Source organism: Crotalus tigris, unplaced genomic scaffold (genome assembly GCF_016545835.1).
Source record: "Crotalus tigris isolate CLP2741 ecotype Arizona unplaced genomic scaffold, ASM1654583v1 scf7180000024467.898045, whole genome shotgun sequence".
In the NCBI taxonomy this organism is placed as follows: domain Eukaryota; kingdom Metazoa; phylum Chordata; class Lepidosauria; order Squamata; family Viperidae; genus Crotalus; species Crotalus tigris.
In genome coordinates, this window is record NW_024100638.1 from 633,121 (window position 1) to 650,542 (window position 17,422).

Here is a 17,422-nt window from a genome sequence, read left to right on the forward strand (position 1 = left end):
GTGCTTATTTCTGTTTTTCTGCTAATTCATGTTAAAGCACAGTACTGTTGACTGTTTTTTTTCTTTGAAGCCACTGCATTCTCCATCAAGAGGTTCACTATTAAATGTCTTTAAACCCCCTGCTCCCCAGCTCCATTTGTTCAATAGTTGGATGCTCTATTTTTAGTTGGATTTAATGACTTTGATACATGACTTGCATACCTGATTTATCACACTGTGAAATAACTAGACCAACATGGATACTTCCCATAGGGAACTGATATAATCTTCAAACAGCACAATGAGCACAAGATCTAAAAAAAAAATATTCTCTGCACATCCTGTATCAATTTAATAGCCACAAATGTTTAGATCTGGACAATTTTTTTTTAGAAAAAACCATCCAGCTCCTAGTTAAATCTGAATGATATGCAAACTGTTATTTGCACTTTTAATTTTATTTTGGATCTTTTTACCCTTTTTAAACCTTTTTGCTCTTCGTATCAGTGACTTCTTGATAATTATGTCCTGGGAATTCAAAGGCTATTTCCATAAGCTGTCATTTGCAACCTTGAAATCCTGTAAAATTTAAAAGCCAGCAGTATGTTTCCACTGTTTCTTGATATACCACATCATTTGATCCATGCAACCTGTAGAAGAACATGACAGATGGTTTTCCCCTAGTTCCCCTTGCCTCTTTGACATCCAGTACTTGTATTTGATGCATTGAAAAAAAAAAACCACCAGTGCTTGCAAAGGGATGTTAAGCCACTAAGCTGCTCCTTGTACTGATCAATTAAGTAGTGAGGAGCTAGTGAGATACAAGTGATTTATTCTATTAGGGGAGGAGAAGATTCATCCAATAAGTGAGAGAGGTCCAATGCTTCAAGTGGAAAATTCCATGTGTTTTTCTGCTTGAAGTGCAGGAGGAAGTTCATGGCTTCAATTGCCCACCAAAGATGGAAGTCTGGAGTCAAATGACTACAGAGCCAGTTCTGGGAGCAACATGAATGCTTCATATTGAAGCCCCCAAGAGACAATTCTTGTGCTTTCTGCATCTTTTAACATGCTCATGTTATTACTAAAGTTTGAAACATGGAATACAACAGTTTTTCCTCTCTATCCCTAATTTATGTAGAAAATTACACTAATTCACAGAACCTTGCTTAAATTTAGGAATCCAAATACATTTTTATTACTTTTTTACTTCATCTGTTCCTAGAGTCAAAATATATTCTTCCTCTTCTTCTTCTTCTTCTTCTTCTTCTTCCTCTTCTTCTTCTTCTTCTTCTTCTTCTTCTTCTTCTTCTTCTTCTTCTTCTTCTTCTTCTTCTTCTTCTTCTTCTTCTTCTTCTTCTTCTTCTTCTTCTTCTTCTTCTTCTTCTTCTCCTTCTCCTTCTCCTTCTCCTTCTTCTTCTTCATAATGCATTATTTATTTAACAATGTAGTAGACTTGTATTGCTGCCCAACTCTCAATGACTCAATGACAAAGAAAGTCATTACAGTAAAATCAGTAAAAGATGAAAATAAAAGATGATAAGCACAGTGAAGGCAGGCATCAAATTGTTTCTTGCCCAAAGCCTGGGTGGAGAATCCAGTCTTCATGGTTCTTCTAAACAGCAGCAGAACAGGGTTTATCTACTATAGCAACAATAGCAATACCTTAAAAAGCTACTCCTTAAGCTATATAGTAGTAATTGGTAGCAAAAGTGAATACTCCGGTATTGAATCTAGGGTATTTTCTGCTTATTCACAAGATATAATTTATCCAATAAGCTGTTTTTTTATTGCTGTTTAACCAGTAAAGTACAAAAATAAGCCAAATGGTATTATAGTTAAACAGTTTTCTCGTTAAAAGATGAGCAAACACCAGAGAAAATTCACAGGTAGAAACTGCAAGTGCCAAGGAATTACTAGAAGCCCTGATGGATTTGTGTTGTGTTGCTGAAGGGCAAAGAAACCATTTCATTCTTAATAGAATTTTGCTATATACTTTTCATTGATGTAAGTTTCAGCAGAGACAAATCCCCTGGAGTATCGAATTTGTCCTCTTTCAAAGGAGTTGGATTAGATCTGTTTTGAAGGTCATGCCTTTTAATGACATTTGGTGAAAGATTTCCAATCTTTGGTAGAGCTAGGAGTCTTCATTCCCATTTTGGAGTCTCTTGATAAGTAAAGTCCAGTGCTTTTTTCAACCCTCATCAGTCTCATCCCATTTGTATAGTTGGTTTATTTAGTATGCTGTATGGAAGAGTTGGTTTCCAGATTGATAAAGATTTCAAGCATCTTGATGCACACAGCCAATGACAAGCTTCCCTGTTACCGTTATAAAAAAAAATCTTTTTGCTGGATTATAGGAAGGTTTAAAACAAAACCCAAAAGTCTCTATAATATACAGAGAAATATATTAACTCTAAATTGAAAATAATTCAGTTTCCAGAAACCTTGTGATCTCATTTTAGTAATCTCAATAAATCTTGTTAAGGAGAACTTGTGAATAGAAAAGAATAATTTCATTTGGGGACAGCACTAAAAAAGCCTGACCCCCAAACACCAAAGAAATCAGGAAATCCAGGCAGTTCAAATGAATATAAGGGTTTATCGCAAGCTTAAGTTCTCTACAACAGAGCTTTTCAACCAGTGGTACAGGTACTACTTGTTGTACATTGGCACCTGGCAGGTGGTACGTGACCATCCTAGAAAAGTAGTGGGGGAGCGGAATGAGCTGAACCGGTGGCAGCACCGCACAAGCCTGTCGGGGCTCAGCGGAGGCGCCAGGATCAGTGCCGCTTTCCAGCTGATTGGCGCTTCTTCTCCCGCTCCAGCTGGAGCTTGGTACTGATCCTGGTGCTTCTGCTGAGCCCTTAAGAAACACCAATCAGCTGGAAAGCAGCATTGATCCTGGTGCTTTTGCTGAGCCCAGAAGAAGCGCCGATCAGCTGGAATGTTGCAGCATCTCCAGGGTCTTGTGATTTACATTTAGATTCTTGGCAACTGATTCATATTTATGATGGTCAGGATTCCAGGGTCATGTGAAGTGACCAAAACCTGCTGCAACCACCCAGCAGGCAGAGGGAATAAAAACCAAACACCCCCACCCCACCCCCACTGCCAATCCTCAACAGAAATGCTCACAACAATGAAAACCTCGGAGAGGAGGAAGAGTGCGGCTGGGTGGGCAGGCAGGTGTCTTGCCCAGCTGTGGCTTGTGGAGCATTTTTTTCAGTGCCATTGTAACTTCGAAAAATCACTAAGCAAACTGTTGTAAGTCAAGGACTACCTGTACTTCATCACTTTTTTCCTTTTTTTTTTGGTCATCAAGTTTTTGACATCTTGCTAGGCGACTGGTGGTACTCGGATATTGCCATATCCTAAAAGTGGTTCAATGGGTGAAAAGGTTGAAAAGCTCTGCTCTCCAAGAATCTGAACTACAATGATCAAAGCAAATTTGAGGTAGATAAGAGTCAATGGAATTCAAAGTGGACTGGACTTAGATTTCTTGTGGGTGCAAAGGTTGTTGGTAATCAGTTGCAGTTGTTATGTTTTAATAGGTTTACCTGAAGTTGGTGGTGCTTCTGAATATGTGTGTGAGGGATTAAAAACAATATCAGATTTTAATACTAATTTGTTATTTCTAGGCTTCAAGAAAAAATGCAATCCCTTAATATATCGATGACAGAAACTGCTGCTGAAGTAAGTAAAATCAAACTGTTGTTTTCCCCTGCACTAATGAGTCAGTGAGTTATTGTACATTAGTGAAAGACACCAAACTGCCTTAAGCAAGGTCCAGCAGGTTCTTATTTTTGAATATCAAATTTGGTGATCTTGCATTTAGATTACTGCAATGTGTGTTACATGGGGCTGCCCTTGAAAATGATTGAGTAAGTTGCCATTGATACAAAATGCAACAGCCCATCTACTAACTGGGAAGAGTTTGTCTAGTACATTATACATGTCTTTCGTCATTGTGATGGTTGTCAGACAGCTTTCAGGTCCAATCCAAGATTCTGGTTTTAACCTATGAAATCTCACATATCTTTGTCACTTCAACTTTCCTTGCTGGTTTCATCTTGATCTGAGACAGACAGCTGAGATTTCCCACTCTTCATGACTTGAAAGGAGTGGGGATATAGAAGGACACTTTCTTTGTCACAACACAAATGTTAGGAATATGTCACCCTGGGATACAGAGAGTTAAAATCATATTCTTCTTTTGTAAGGCAATAAAGCTATTTGTTCCATCAAGGTTTTGGTTTGGATATTGCTCCTTGTCTTATTTTGGGTGGCTGCATTTTAATTTCAAACTGATAAGCACTGAGCCACTTATGTGCAGTTATTTTTAACTACAAAGCACTTTATACTACTTTCTTGGGGCCATCTGAATTTAGCTGCCTTCTTGATCAAAAAAGAGTTACACTAATGAGAAGTATGGACTCTATTTTGAGAACTATAAGCTGTCATAGCTTTGCCCAATATGTCTTGGAACAAGGCACTATTCCAGCAGTTCCATCATGGCATGAAAGCAAAGAGAAGGGCTAAGTTGTTCATCTGGTTCAAGTCTATTTTGATTTTCAAAAAGCAGGGATGCTGGGTGTTTTGAATTCATGCCCATAGGAGCAGGATTAGTTGTGTACCTGATAGGCCTTGTCTCAAAGGTGCTTTTTAAAAGGTAGCCGGACTTCGTTTTTCCTTGAAAATGTTTTGCTTCTCATCCAAGAAGCTTCTTCAGTAAGCTTCTTGGATGAGAAGTGAAATGTCTTCAAAGAAAAGCAAAGTCCAGTTGCCCATTGAAAAGGCACCTTTGTGACAACCATCACCTGGATAACTGAGAATCTCCATAGACACTGATAGGGTCTTCTGAAAAGGCCTTCTGACTTGCATAGTAACTATGTGATTTTAGGAATTTACACTTCTGAATTATGCATCTGAATTGAGGAATTGCAGAGAGCGCACATAGGCTCTTCTGAAGCATCTTTTTGACTTTGGATCTGAAGCACAACACATTACATTCAGCAGTTACTGACAGTTAACAAGATATTTGCAGAAAGTTCAGACATCTGTGATTTTTATTTTTTTTTGCCAGTTTTGGCCTTTTGTCTGAAATACGATCCCATGATATCTGCTCCTCTTCTTTCTTTGTGATTATTTTGTCTCTGATTTGCCCATTGCTAATAGAAATGCTGTTTATGTTGGAAAGCTGTACTGTACTGTGGGGGTAAACGATTTTCAGCAAAGTTGCGCATTATTTTCTATTCATCTTGATTGTCGTTTTGAAATGATACATGTCTTGTAACCAAGACAACCTGACATGCCTTTGTATTTCCTTGCATTTTTATATGAATGAAATCCATATCAAGGCTGCCTGTTTCCATCTAGGTATGTGCTAGTCAGAGGCTCTGCAGTACGTTAAGGAAAAAAGTGAGACACATTGAGATTCAACTTCCAGTTCTTCTTGAAACGAAAATGCTTGCTGCATCAGGTAATTATTAATGGAATAGGAAGATGCCAAAATGTTTCATGACAGAGAATTCTTCACCAGAAGTAGAATTCTTAAAGAAGTCAGGAACAAATTATTTAAGTCACCGTGGGCTTTTTTTTGGGGGGGGGAAATGATAATAAAGGATGCAAGGATTAGGATGTATCTGATTTAAATTGCACTCCTGTGGAATAGAACAGTTGGCAGCTTCTCACTCATTAGATCATAAACAGCTACTATTGCATTGAAAATATTATTCATCTTCAGAAGAGCTGTCTGTCTACCCCCACCCATCTGTAGCCTTTGCATGTATGGCTTTCAATATAGTTTTGGTGTTCTTGCAGTTTATTTGGTATGCATTTGATTTTAAAATGTTTTTTATGAATTGGTTACACATCATCTTAGACAAGCTTCACTGATTGAGGTGGCTTATAAATTTATTAAATAAATACATAGAGAAACCTACAAAAAACCTCCTTCTAGACTAGCCATTCTTTATAATATCTATTTAAAGAAACAGACATATCCCATTGTAGCACATCTTAACTCAAAAACACAATGGCTGAAATGGGGTTGAAAGGTGTCCAAGTCATTTTTCCTCTTAGAAATCCACTTAGAAATCTCCTTTGTTAGTTGGGAATTTTTCTACTAGCCAGGTTCAGAATTTGCTTTTAGAGATATTTGTCCTCAGAATTACTGGGAACAAAGAAGTCCGAAGAGGAACAAGGAAGGATACGAGTCATGCAGCATTTAAATCCTTCCCAAACCAGGGAGATGGTTACCGTGCTAGCATGGGGTTAGGCCAATGCTACTTAATTCTTAACATACTGAATTTCTAGTGGAAATTCCAAAAAACAATAATTTCTCCATTCCACTAAAATGCAACTACATTATTCCAGAAAAAAAATAATTCAGTTGAGTTTTAGAAATAACAATACATCACATAACAACCCAGACTTAATAATTGTTGTTAAGAAAGATAAAAAAAAGCCTGGATAGTGAACTTTGCAGCACTTGGACATAGCAGAACAGATGAGGAAGAATTGGAGAAAATTACAAAATATAAAAATCTATAAGTAGAAATAGGAGTACAATGACTGTGGCAAAAGAAAGCAAATACCAATAGTCACTGCCTGAGCACAGACTGACTAGCAGCAGACAACAGCATGACAAAGTAGCAACAATGTTGGCAGCAAGAAATACCATTTGCCTGCAAGCAAGAAATGGTGGGACCACAAAACAGACAAAGTAATGGAAAATGAAGAATCTAAAGTGTTCTGGGACTTTAGAATTCAAGCAGGCACTTAATAGCCGAGGTGGCGCAGCAGTTAGGATGCAGTACTGCAGGCCACTTTAGCTGACTGTGTTCAGCAGGTCAGCGGTTCAAATCTCACTGGCTCAAGGTTGACTCAGCCTTCCATCCTTCCGGGGTAGGTAAAATGAGGACCCAGATTGTTGGGAGCAATGTAAATATATATATACATTGCTTACTGGTGTACACTGCTTAGAGAGTGCTTGCACTTAAAGCGGTATATAAGTCTCATAAATAAATAAATAAATAAATAAATAATAGCTGCCGATAAGAAAGATAAATGAAATATGGATAGTGGCTGTTGTAATACCTAGGAGACAGCAGAATAGAACTGGAGAAAATTTCAAAATACAAAAACCTGCAAACAGAGGTAGAATGACTATGGCAAAGAAAGTACAGTAAAGATAGTACCGATAGTAATAGATGTCTTGGGTACATTCCCTAAAGAATTGGAGCACCACTTGATTACCATTGGCACTGAAAAATAATCACCATCTATTAGTTGCAAAAGGCAGCTTTCTTTGGACCATCTTTCATCCTTTGCTGATACCTTTGATACTACGAAACAACATCTTCCTACTCCTAGATCTTGGGAAGGACTCAATATGTGGATAAATATACCAGATCCAGTCTTAACATTATACTGACTGTGTGACCAACCATCATTTGCTAAACTTGCCTTCTGATTTTCAATGAGTGAAGAAAATCATTCTGAGCACTATCTACATTTTTTTCCCCTCAGCTTTTTGGGGACCCATTTGCATTTCAAATGTTGAAAAGGCTTGGATGCTTGCTTAATAAGACCTGACAAGTATATGGAGGTGATGAAACCAGAAAATCTAGCAATGAAACCATTACAATGTGCAGTTTCAGTGATGTATAAATCTGTCAAGAAAAATGAAGAATTGTATTAATTAAATTATATTAACTGTTTCCCAGAAGAATGTTTACTTAGTCTTTAAAAAAAATAACATTAGAATGCCATATCACTTGGTGTTTTCTATCGCTGGGGCAGATTTATGCAGATATGTTTAGAAAAGAGTCCTCATGTGGTTTTTAAAAAGTGCCAATTTTAGTTATTATGATTGAGGTCAGGAGTTCACTGCTGGCACTTTAAGAGAGTGACGTGATAATTTCTTGATGAGTTTTTGATATTTCACCTCAGAACTGAAGTCACATTTCTTGCTGCCATAAAATAAAATAATAAGAAAAGCAAACAAGGGCAGATTTGTCTCCAGAGCATATATTAGAGACAGAAATGCTTATAAATTATTAACTGGGATATGGGGCGTATTTCATCAGCACTTCAAGTCTTGATATTAAGTTTCCTTCTGGGAATTAATAATCATTCAGTAAGCATAAAACTTTAATAATGAGGATAGTATCTTCTCCCTGACCTTTCAAAACAAAACAGAGTGACTTCTAATGACAGAATCTTGATTTTGAGAATGATGAGGGAATAAATGCAGCAGTAGTTGGTAACAGATTTTTTTGGCTAAGAAAATTAAGTCCCGCTTAGAAGAGTTGTGCCATGGCTGTCCAAACGTTATTGCAGGGCAATATCTGGCATTGCTGATAAGATATTATTGTATTGCATTTATTGTTATTTTAATGAATGAATTATTTATTATTAAATCATTATTAAAAATAAAATCATGCATTAATTTATTAAGATTGACTCTCACTCATGTCAGAAGCACCAAGGTACTTCTGGGTTGAAAGTATTAGCTGGCCACATCACTGTTGCCTGAAGGGACAGCTAATTGGGGGCTCCTTTCATGTCCCCAGTAGGAGCTGGAGCGAAGGATAGGAGTTCAGCCCACCCCATGGCAGAACTCAGGTCTCGAACGTAGGCTTGCTGCCTGTCAAGCCAGCATCCTAACCATGCGAGCTATTGTGCTCCTAATTTATCAAGATTATTTATTCATTATTTTAAATATTGTATTATCATTCTATTAACAGGTTAGGGATAGATAGTCATGGAGATAATATATCTCTGTGGTTGCTAGGAATAAAAAATAACGATGGTACATAATCAATCAATCAATCAATCAGTCAAGAAGGCTTATTATAGTATTTAATCATTAGATGCATCCATTTTTCTCGATAGATGAATAGAAATGTTCAAGGCAGATTAAACTTCTAGCTTACTGTGCAACCAACATATAATAATAACAACTGTTTACATTTATATTTTAATTGATTGTCAACTGCTTTGAGAAAACAAAAACAACAATGAATACATTAAATACACGTTCATTGCTCATGTTGTATGTGCTATACAAGTGGTTAGCTCTTTAGTTTTTGTAACAGTCTATTTAAAAAGTCAAAGTTTTGTTTCTTCCCTGTCTTTAACTCTTCCTAATCTCATCTGTTCAACGCACAGGAGGTAATTTCTGTACTGCTAAAGATCTTGCAGAAGAAATTCAATCACTAACTGCTGAAAGAGACTGCCTGAAAGGGCTGCTCAGAGAATGGTCAACTCTGAATGCCCAAAATATCCAAAAACTAGAGAGAGGGAAAGAACGTTACAAGAGACTGAAGGAAGAAACAGAGCAAGAGGAGTTTGCGTTTGGTGAGTAGAGCAATTTGCCAGCTGTCGGGGTGACGGAGGTCTGCCATTTTTATGCAGGATGACATCTAGGGTTCTGCTCCATTTGACAAGCAATAATGTAATTTATATGATGTTCTAAACAAAGCTCTCTGAACGGCAATTCTTCCAGGAGCTTTGACGTATACCACATCTTAAGGGCTGTCAACTTCTGTCCCTGTCATTTATGAGTGACTTTTTTTGGCTTGCTTTTATATGGGGATAGCTTTCTTTTTTTAGATATAACAATAAAAGATAATACAAACTAAAAACAAAAAAAGAAAAGGGGAGAAAAAGATTGCAAGAAAGCAACCCCCCAAAAAATATTAAGGACACCCTCTCTAGAAAGGATCTTCCCACCAACATCACAATGTATAAACAATTTCATAATCTCTTTACCTCTTCTTAGTTAAAAAATATAAAACTCATCATCTAATAACCCATTTCTTAACAACAGGGAAATCAAATAAGCATGCCTTCTCCAATCCAATTATCAGCAAAAGTCTAAACAGAGCTTTAAAAGAGACTCAGTTTGGTCTAGTGGTTATGGCACCAGGCTGGGAAAAAAAGAGACGGTGAGTTCAGATTCTGCCTTAAACCATGAAAGCCAACTAGGTGACCTTGGGCCAATCACTCTCTCTCAGCCCAACTCACTTCACAGGGTTGTTGTTGTGGAGGAGGAAGATCTATTGGATATATTTTCTGCCTTGGGTTATTTGTAAAAGAAATAAAGGCAGGAAATGAATGAATGAATGAATAAATAAATGAATAAATGAATATATCTATATCTATACTTATCTATATATCTATATATAGTGTAAAAAACTCTAAACTAAACTAAATTAAAGTTTAATATAACAAAGAGAGACCATTTTTTAAAAAAGAAAGCTCTAATATACATTTTTCTGATTCCAAATCCCAATTCAAAAGAAAAGCACCCCAAATAGTAGCATTAAGTAAACGTCCCATATTTCAGCTTTAAATTATAAACAAATCCACATATCTATATAAATAAAAATGTAAATGTTCATTTATTCAAAATCTTAAATCTCCGAAAGTTCTTCACCGATTGCTTTGAAATTTTGACTCAACGTTGCATTCGAATACACAAGTGTTTTTATATACTTATATTATATAGATGTCACACCTGTGACAGGTAAAACATGCTTTTTTTGAAAAACAGCGTCATCTGTTGGACGTAAAAGCAACACACGCTACGATTTCAGACAATCTCTATATCTGCACAGACAATGGAACAACAAAAAATATTGTATACCCACAAGCATTGTGAAATTAAACATATTACAAACGTGTGCTTTCTCTTTTCCATTTAACCAGACTGAGCCACAGCAACGCGTGGCTGGGTACAGCTAGTATAAAATAATCTTAGTATCCTAATATAAACAAAAAATTAAATTTTAACATAACAAAGAGAGTTAACATCTCCTTTAAAAAGAATAAATTCACAAAACTTCTTTACTTTAAGTAAAAGGACAGACACAGAGCCAGTTTAAATGTTAAAAAATTAGGATACATAAGTTAACTGAAGGGGAAAATTCTTAAACACCATTTTACATGTAATTAAATATAGTATGCACCATTTTTCTAGTCAAGATATCAGCAAATCCAAAAAGAACCATAAAGATGTCCCATTTTAATCCTGATCAAATAAACTGATGCTATATTCCTTTTTTATACAAAGCAATCTTTCTCTATAATGCATTCAGATGATTATTAACAATTGTTATTAATCTCTTCAATATTTTAAGCAGTCTCCTTTGTAAGAGCAACAAACAGATGATTCTGTGGAAGGTGATAGACTAAAACAGCCGCATGAAAAATGGAGCTGATGTTTGTAGCTGTGAATAGAGAGCCGACAGGTAGATTGTGTCCCATGACTCTCTCTGGACAAAGAGAGGATGTGAGATTGCCCAAGCTATGCTTCTTATGTTGTTTCTTATGAGCAGATCACAAGATACTAGTCTCCAGAGGAGGAGGGAGAATTGGGAGATGTGTGAATTTGCCATAATTGATCCAGCCACAAATGGTGACTTTTTAGAGGATGCTAAATTTGCACTTCTTTTGCTGGCCACTTTTGGAAATTGGCTATTAACTGCTTCAAACAAGTTAGACAATTTCAAATGGACAAAATTGGTAAACACTGGGAGAATGCATTCAACTCTTAATATAAGAAAATGAAGATCCATTTTTATAATCATTAAGAATTTAAAACAAATAGCAAAAAAACAAGAGTATTGTCTCTAGAAAGATTTAAATGAATTAAGGGCTCAGAAAACACTGGAAAATTGGATTTTGAATATTAAGATTTTGAAATTATTTTTAAAGAATAAAATGCATGTTTGTGGGAAGAAAAAATGTTTTTCATATTGGAGACATATTAAACAAGTAACTTATGACATTTTTGAGAGATACCTTTGAGGAACTGCACTGGGAATTGTGTTGGGACTTTAAATCAATTATGTCAACTATACTGTTTCTTCTTGGAACACTCTGTTCCCAAAAGAAGACGTTATAAAAAAGTTATGCAACAAAATCTATCTGAGAATAATCTGAATGAGACTTTGAATAAGAGTTTATCACCAGATATAAAGAAAATAATTTTATGAGCCTTTATAAATTAAAGACTATCTCAGAAGCAATTCTAACAATTTCTTTTTGCTGAGCTTGGTATACATTGATGATGTAGGAAGCTTTCTCCTTTGGGTCATTTTCTCCTTTTCCTCTTGGATGAAGCCTGCTACCTGACACTTGGGATAGATTATCATGGGCCCTGATAGCTTTGCATAACATAGTCCAGTTCTGTAAATATGACCACACATGTTTTGTTTTGTAGAAAAAAAAGGTAGAAGATGCTCCTGTAATAGCGAACCTGGCAGGAAATATTATATAAATATTTATAGGATCATGGAATTTGTTCAATCAGCACACAGAATAGGAACTGAATTTGCAATGCTTTGGAAGCAGTGTGCTTTTTGTACATGAAATATCAATAAATTTTGTCAGTGCGGTAAAACTGTTGTCTTGCAAATGTAAACGTGTCTGTTGATTACTATAATAGTAGTAATCATAATAGGAAAGGAGAGACCTTGGAAAACCAAATTCTTTTGTATTTATAGGATATTCATACATACAAGAGTAAGGATGAGAAGGCTGGAAGTAGTCACACCTGAATCATTCTTGGGAGAAATAGTAGTAGCCTGAGTAAAAAGACATTAAAAAGACTTCTTGTTAAATAAAAAAACCCTATTTTTTTAACTTAATGTGACACAACCCAATCTCTTAACTATTAGTCAGTGAAGCAAATATTGTTGTTTCAATTGTCCTTCTTCAGGATAATTATGGCACATAATTATTAAAATCCAAATAGCCAATTGTGTATTTTGGTATTTTTGTGAGACTGTGGACAGGTGCATAATCTAGAGGAGTTTTCTTTGAGTGGGATACAGCAGAGTTCACTGCCAAATGTGGCATGGACAGCGAAATCTGCTGCAACTGGTCCATGCTTTCAGACATCTTCAAAATTTGAAGTCAAACCACAAATTAAATTATTCTTTGTTCTTGGACTTTCTGAGCAGCAGGTTATATGAGGAAAAAGTAGTCATTGTTGCAGGAAGTAAAGACTATTTGGTTGATTATGAAAAGAGATAACATGCTGTTAAGTGCCTTTGTATATGTGTGCAGAAATACAAAATCAGTATTCTCCAGTTTTCATATAAATAGGTTGGTAGGTACAGTTGTATATACTGTTATACACAATTTTAGGGAAACAGTAAAAGCTTCCCATGCTTAAAATCGAAATATATAGAAGAACAGAGTTCTCTGTTTTAAGATTAACAATGAGATTAGGCTTGCAAAAATGTTAAATGTAATCTGCCCAGAGATGCTGGGAGTCAAATGGTATATAAATTTAATGAATTGTTTGTTATTATTAGTTAAATCTTTGATAGTAAAAAAAAAAGTTTTGCGATGTCTGCCCAAAATATAGCCTCCATAGATCTTTTTTGTGATAATTTCCTTTTGACTAGACTTCCAAACCGCTTTTAAAGGTAAATCTCAAGGATTTAAAAATAGTTTTCTATTTTTAAAAACTATAGGATTACACTCCCAAATTGGTTTTGAAATTCAGGGTACTGTGTACAACTGTTTGGGGGAGAACTTTCTAAGCATGGTTTGCTTTTTTTAAAGTCTCATCATCCTTTGATGATTAGAGTATAAACCAAATGCAGAATACACATCTGCGAATATTCTTTTTAAAAAGCAAACTTTGAATTCCTTACCACTTAAAAAAAAAATTGAATCTATTGCCTTGTATAATAAAGTGCAGTGAAGCACAAAATGCTGCAAGCAATATAAATAATTAAAGTATATGATTTCCTTCCCCACCCCATCTCCCTTTTCACTTTTGCTTTCATCTATAGCACATCTTTCTTTAGGTTACAGTAATTCGTTTTTGATCTAATTATATCAAGTGGATAACAATAAATTTAGTGAAAACATGCCTCAGGATTGTAAACACTGACACTTCTTACCATATGCCAATTCATTTTAACATAGCCGAGTCTTATTTTTTCTTTAAATCCTTTCAATTTGAATCTTTCTTGGAACGCTTTTTCCCCTTTATTAAGGATTTCTAGAGATTTGGTAAATCTTTGCTTTTGTTCATTTTTTTTTATTTTAAGTTGCCGCTATTTGTGATCTGCAGTTGTGATAGCTTCTAGGTGTTTGCTAAAAGATTTCTGAAAGGTAGTATTTTAATTTTATATGGTGCTTTCTAAATTATAAACTAGGATGGCTCACATAACACTGCAGGTAGTCCTTGACTTACAACAGTTCATTTAGTGACTGTTCAAAGTTACAACAGCACTGAAAAAGTGACTTATGATCATTTTTCACATGGTCATGTGATTTAGAATAGAATAGAGCTGGAAGGGACCTTGGAGGTCTTCTAGTCCAGCCCCCTGCTCAAGCAGGAGAACCTATACCATCTCAGATAAGTGACTGTCCAGTTTCTTCTTAAAAACCTTCAGTGATGGAGCGCCCACGATTTCTGGGGGTAAGCTGTTCCACTGATTAATTGTCCTCACTGCTAGGAAGTTTCTGCTTAATTCCAGGTTGCTTCTCTCTTTGGTCAGTTTCCAACCATTGTTTCTTGTCCTGCTCTCTGGTGCTTTGGAGAATAATTTGATGCCCTTTTCTTTGTGGTAGCCCCTCAAATACTGGAATACTGCTATCATGTCACCTCTATTTTTTCTTTTCTTTAGACTAGCCAAACCCAAGTCCTGCAGCCATTTTTCATATGTTTTACATTTGGATGTTTGACGACTGACTCACATTTATGATGGAGTCATGTGATCCCCTTCTGACAAGGAAAGTCAATGGGGAACCAGATTCACTTAACAACCATGTTACTAATTTAAGAACTACAGTGATTCACTTAACAAATGGGGCAAGAAAAGTCATAAAATGGGGCAAAGCTCACTTAAATTTTTCGCTTAGCAGCATACATTTTGGGCTCAATTGTGATTGTGAGTTGAGGACTACCCTGTACACCGGTTTGCCTCCAGTCCAATTCAAACTGTTGGTTATCACAGCAACGTGTATATTTGCCTTAATTTGTTGGTTATCGCCTTTAGAACCCTTTATGGCATAGGATCATCTTATCCGAGGAACCATCCCACCTCAATTCAGCAGCCTGCCCTACTCAGTATAGAAGCAGGGTATGTGAAGGCCCTGTCATTCAAAAAAATTTCAGCTGGTGGTATCTAGGAGAGGCCTTTGCTGCCATGGTTTCAGGTCTTTGAAATATTTTGCTGCCTGAGGTGAAGTCGGCCCCCACCTTTTTGCCCTTGGAAGTACATCAAAACATAGCTCAGCAGTTGTCTGGGATCCTGATGAGGGTGCACTATGTTAGAGGTGGCTGGTGGGCCAACAGGGAAGATCTTGCCTTTTGTTTTTTTTAATCTTTGTATCTAATGTTTTAAATATATTTATGATTTTAACTGTAAATCACCAAAGGTTACTTTGCAAAGTGAGATGGGTGGCATATAAATTTAATAAACAAACGGCTTTATTTGTATCATGCAGGTGGGAGTTGTAGCCTTCCAAATGTGGCTGGATTGAACTCCTAGATAATCTACCTTTGCGGTCAAATTATATCTAAGTAGCATTTATATGGGACTTCTGTAAACCATTAGGAGGTTTTAGAGTATTTGGAGATTATTACTTTCTACCTGTCTAGCAATGAACTCTCCTTAATAAACTGTGACATAGTCAAGTACGTTGCCTCTCTGCAGATTTATAAAGCTGATAAACTGCGCAACTCATCAACAAATAAAGTGTAGTAACATGTGATGATATCTGTATACACCCTCTATCACATTCAAGTTTGCCTGGGGCTAATTTGAATATCTGTATTTGTGTAATATAAATAAAAGGATCAGGACAAGAAGTGTTTGGATACTAAGTTTTCCCAACATTCATTCCCAATATTTAATATATACAGATATAATCCAACATTATTACTCCATTTTGTAATCTAAACACTTCAGTTTTAGACTAAGCTAAAGTCTCCCTTGAATTGTGCTCGATTTTCAGTGAGTAACTGATTCTGCCCACCTTGTTTTCTTGGCCACAATGCAGAAGTAGGTTTTATTTGTTTGTTTGTCCAATTTATATAGCTGCACGATTCTGGCTGTCTCATAGAGTTAAAATACACATCCCAGCACACCCAAAATCATACAACAATATCCATTTAAACATAATAAAAGCGATAAAAACTATTAAAATTATAAGATCATAATCTCTGGGAGTGCACTCCAATTTACTAACAACATAGCCATTTAATAGGCTCTACCTCACCACTACTGGGCCTCCAGGCAAGATGGCAAAGCCAAGTGTCTTCAGGCCCTACAAAATGGCCAGAAGGGTAGGTATCAATCGACGTTCGGCTGGGGGGTGGGTGGGATGACATTCCAATGCATGTTTTCCACAGCCTTTGTATTTAATTTCCAATCTTGTCTACAGATCAGAATTTCATAGTGGTCTCTCAGTTAAGAATTAATCAGGACTTACCCTGGTCCCATCCAAAAGACCTTGGTTTGCCCCTGCTGCCTTTTATGCTTGAGTTCACTTCATTGCCAAGCAGCCTTCATTCACAAGTGAAGCACTTTTTTGGAAGTGAAGCTGAGGTGCTCCAATCCTTGATGCAGCTGCTTTGAGGTCCTGCCAAAGTCATGCCTATGCGTGCACAGAAGTTCTTTCCAATAAGATGACTAATGAGGCAAACTGGTGACTGTTTTGTTGAATGATGCTAAAACGTCTTCTCCATGATACTGCCTCCATCACCTGCAATTCTCTAGTTTGGCTTCCAGGGCACCTCAATCCACTGATGAGCTGGTTATTTTATTTTACAAAGTGTATGCCAACTTGCAGAACTTTTGCTTAAGATGAATTTAAAAAAACAAACAAACACCCTGTCATCTTTCCACAGAGGACCAAAAACGAAATGTGCATGGGTACACTACTGAATGCTTTTTGTTTCAAAAAAGAATGTTTGCAAGTAATCTTCATATTTATTACAATCTTTCTTTTCCCAGCCTGCATAGAGAATAAGCAAAGTATTTTTTTTAAAAAAAAAACCGTGAAAACCTAGGTAATAAAATGAAAAGAAGAAAAAGCTAAAATATATAGAACTATGAAAACATAATTTTCAGCACTAGGGAGGCATTTTCAGCACTAGGGAGATTAGTAGCAGAGGTTTGAGCTAAGCTTGACTTGATATTACAGGGCTACTAACAGGATAACACTACTGGAACAAACAATATCCCGCAAGAATTATTTCCCATTATGGCATTTTAAAATTGCAGGTTCAAACTCCACTGGATTCTGATAATTTCACTGAGAGAAAAGCAAATTTTGAAAGTGTTACCTGATTGTAACTGATGTTAAATGAAAACCTTAATTTTCAGTGTTCTGCACGCAGCTGCTTCACAATGCATGTTTCTTTCTTTTCTTTTTTTTTTTAAAAAACAAGATAACTCTAAGT

General features: G+C 36.2%; 1 protein-coding gene across 8 annotated transcripts in view; it reads left to right on the forward strand.

Moving 5' to 3' along the window:
- Positions 1–17,422, forward strand: part of DISC1 (DISC1 scaffold protein) — a 167,687-nt gene that overhangs the window by 46,198 nt on the left and 104,067 nt on the right. For all 8 annotated transcript variants that reach the window (XR_005555444.1, XR_005555442.1, XR_005555445.1 and 5 more), the window contains exons 7-9: positions 3,618–3,672; positions 5,356–5,458; positions 9,154–9,342. Coding sequence is in view for 3 of the 8 variants with exons in the window: in XM_039332880.1 (XP_039188814.1) it covers positions 3,618–3,672; positions 5,356–5,458; positions 9,154–9,342 (347 nt within the window). In the remaining 5 variants the exon portion in view is untranslated. The remainder of the gene's footprint in view (positions 1–3,617; positions 3,673–5,355; positions 5,459–9,153; positions 9,343–17,422) is intronic.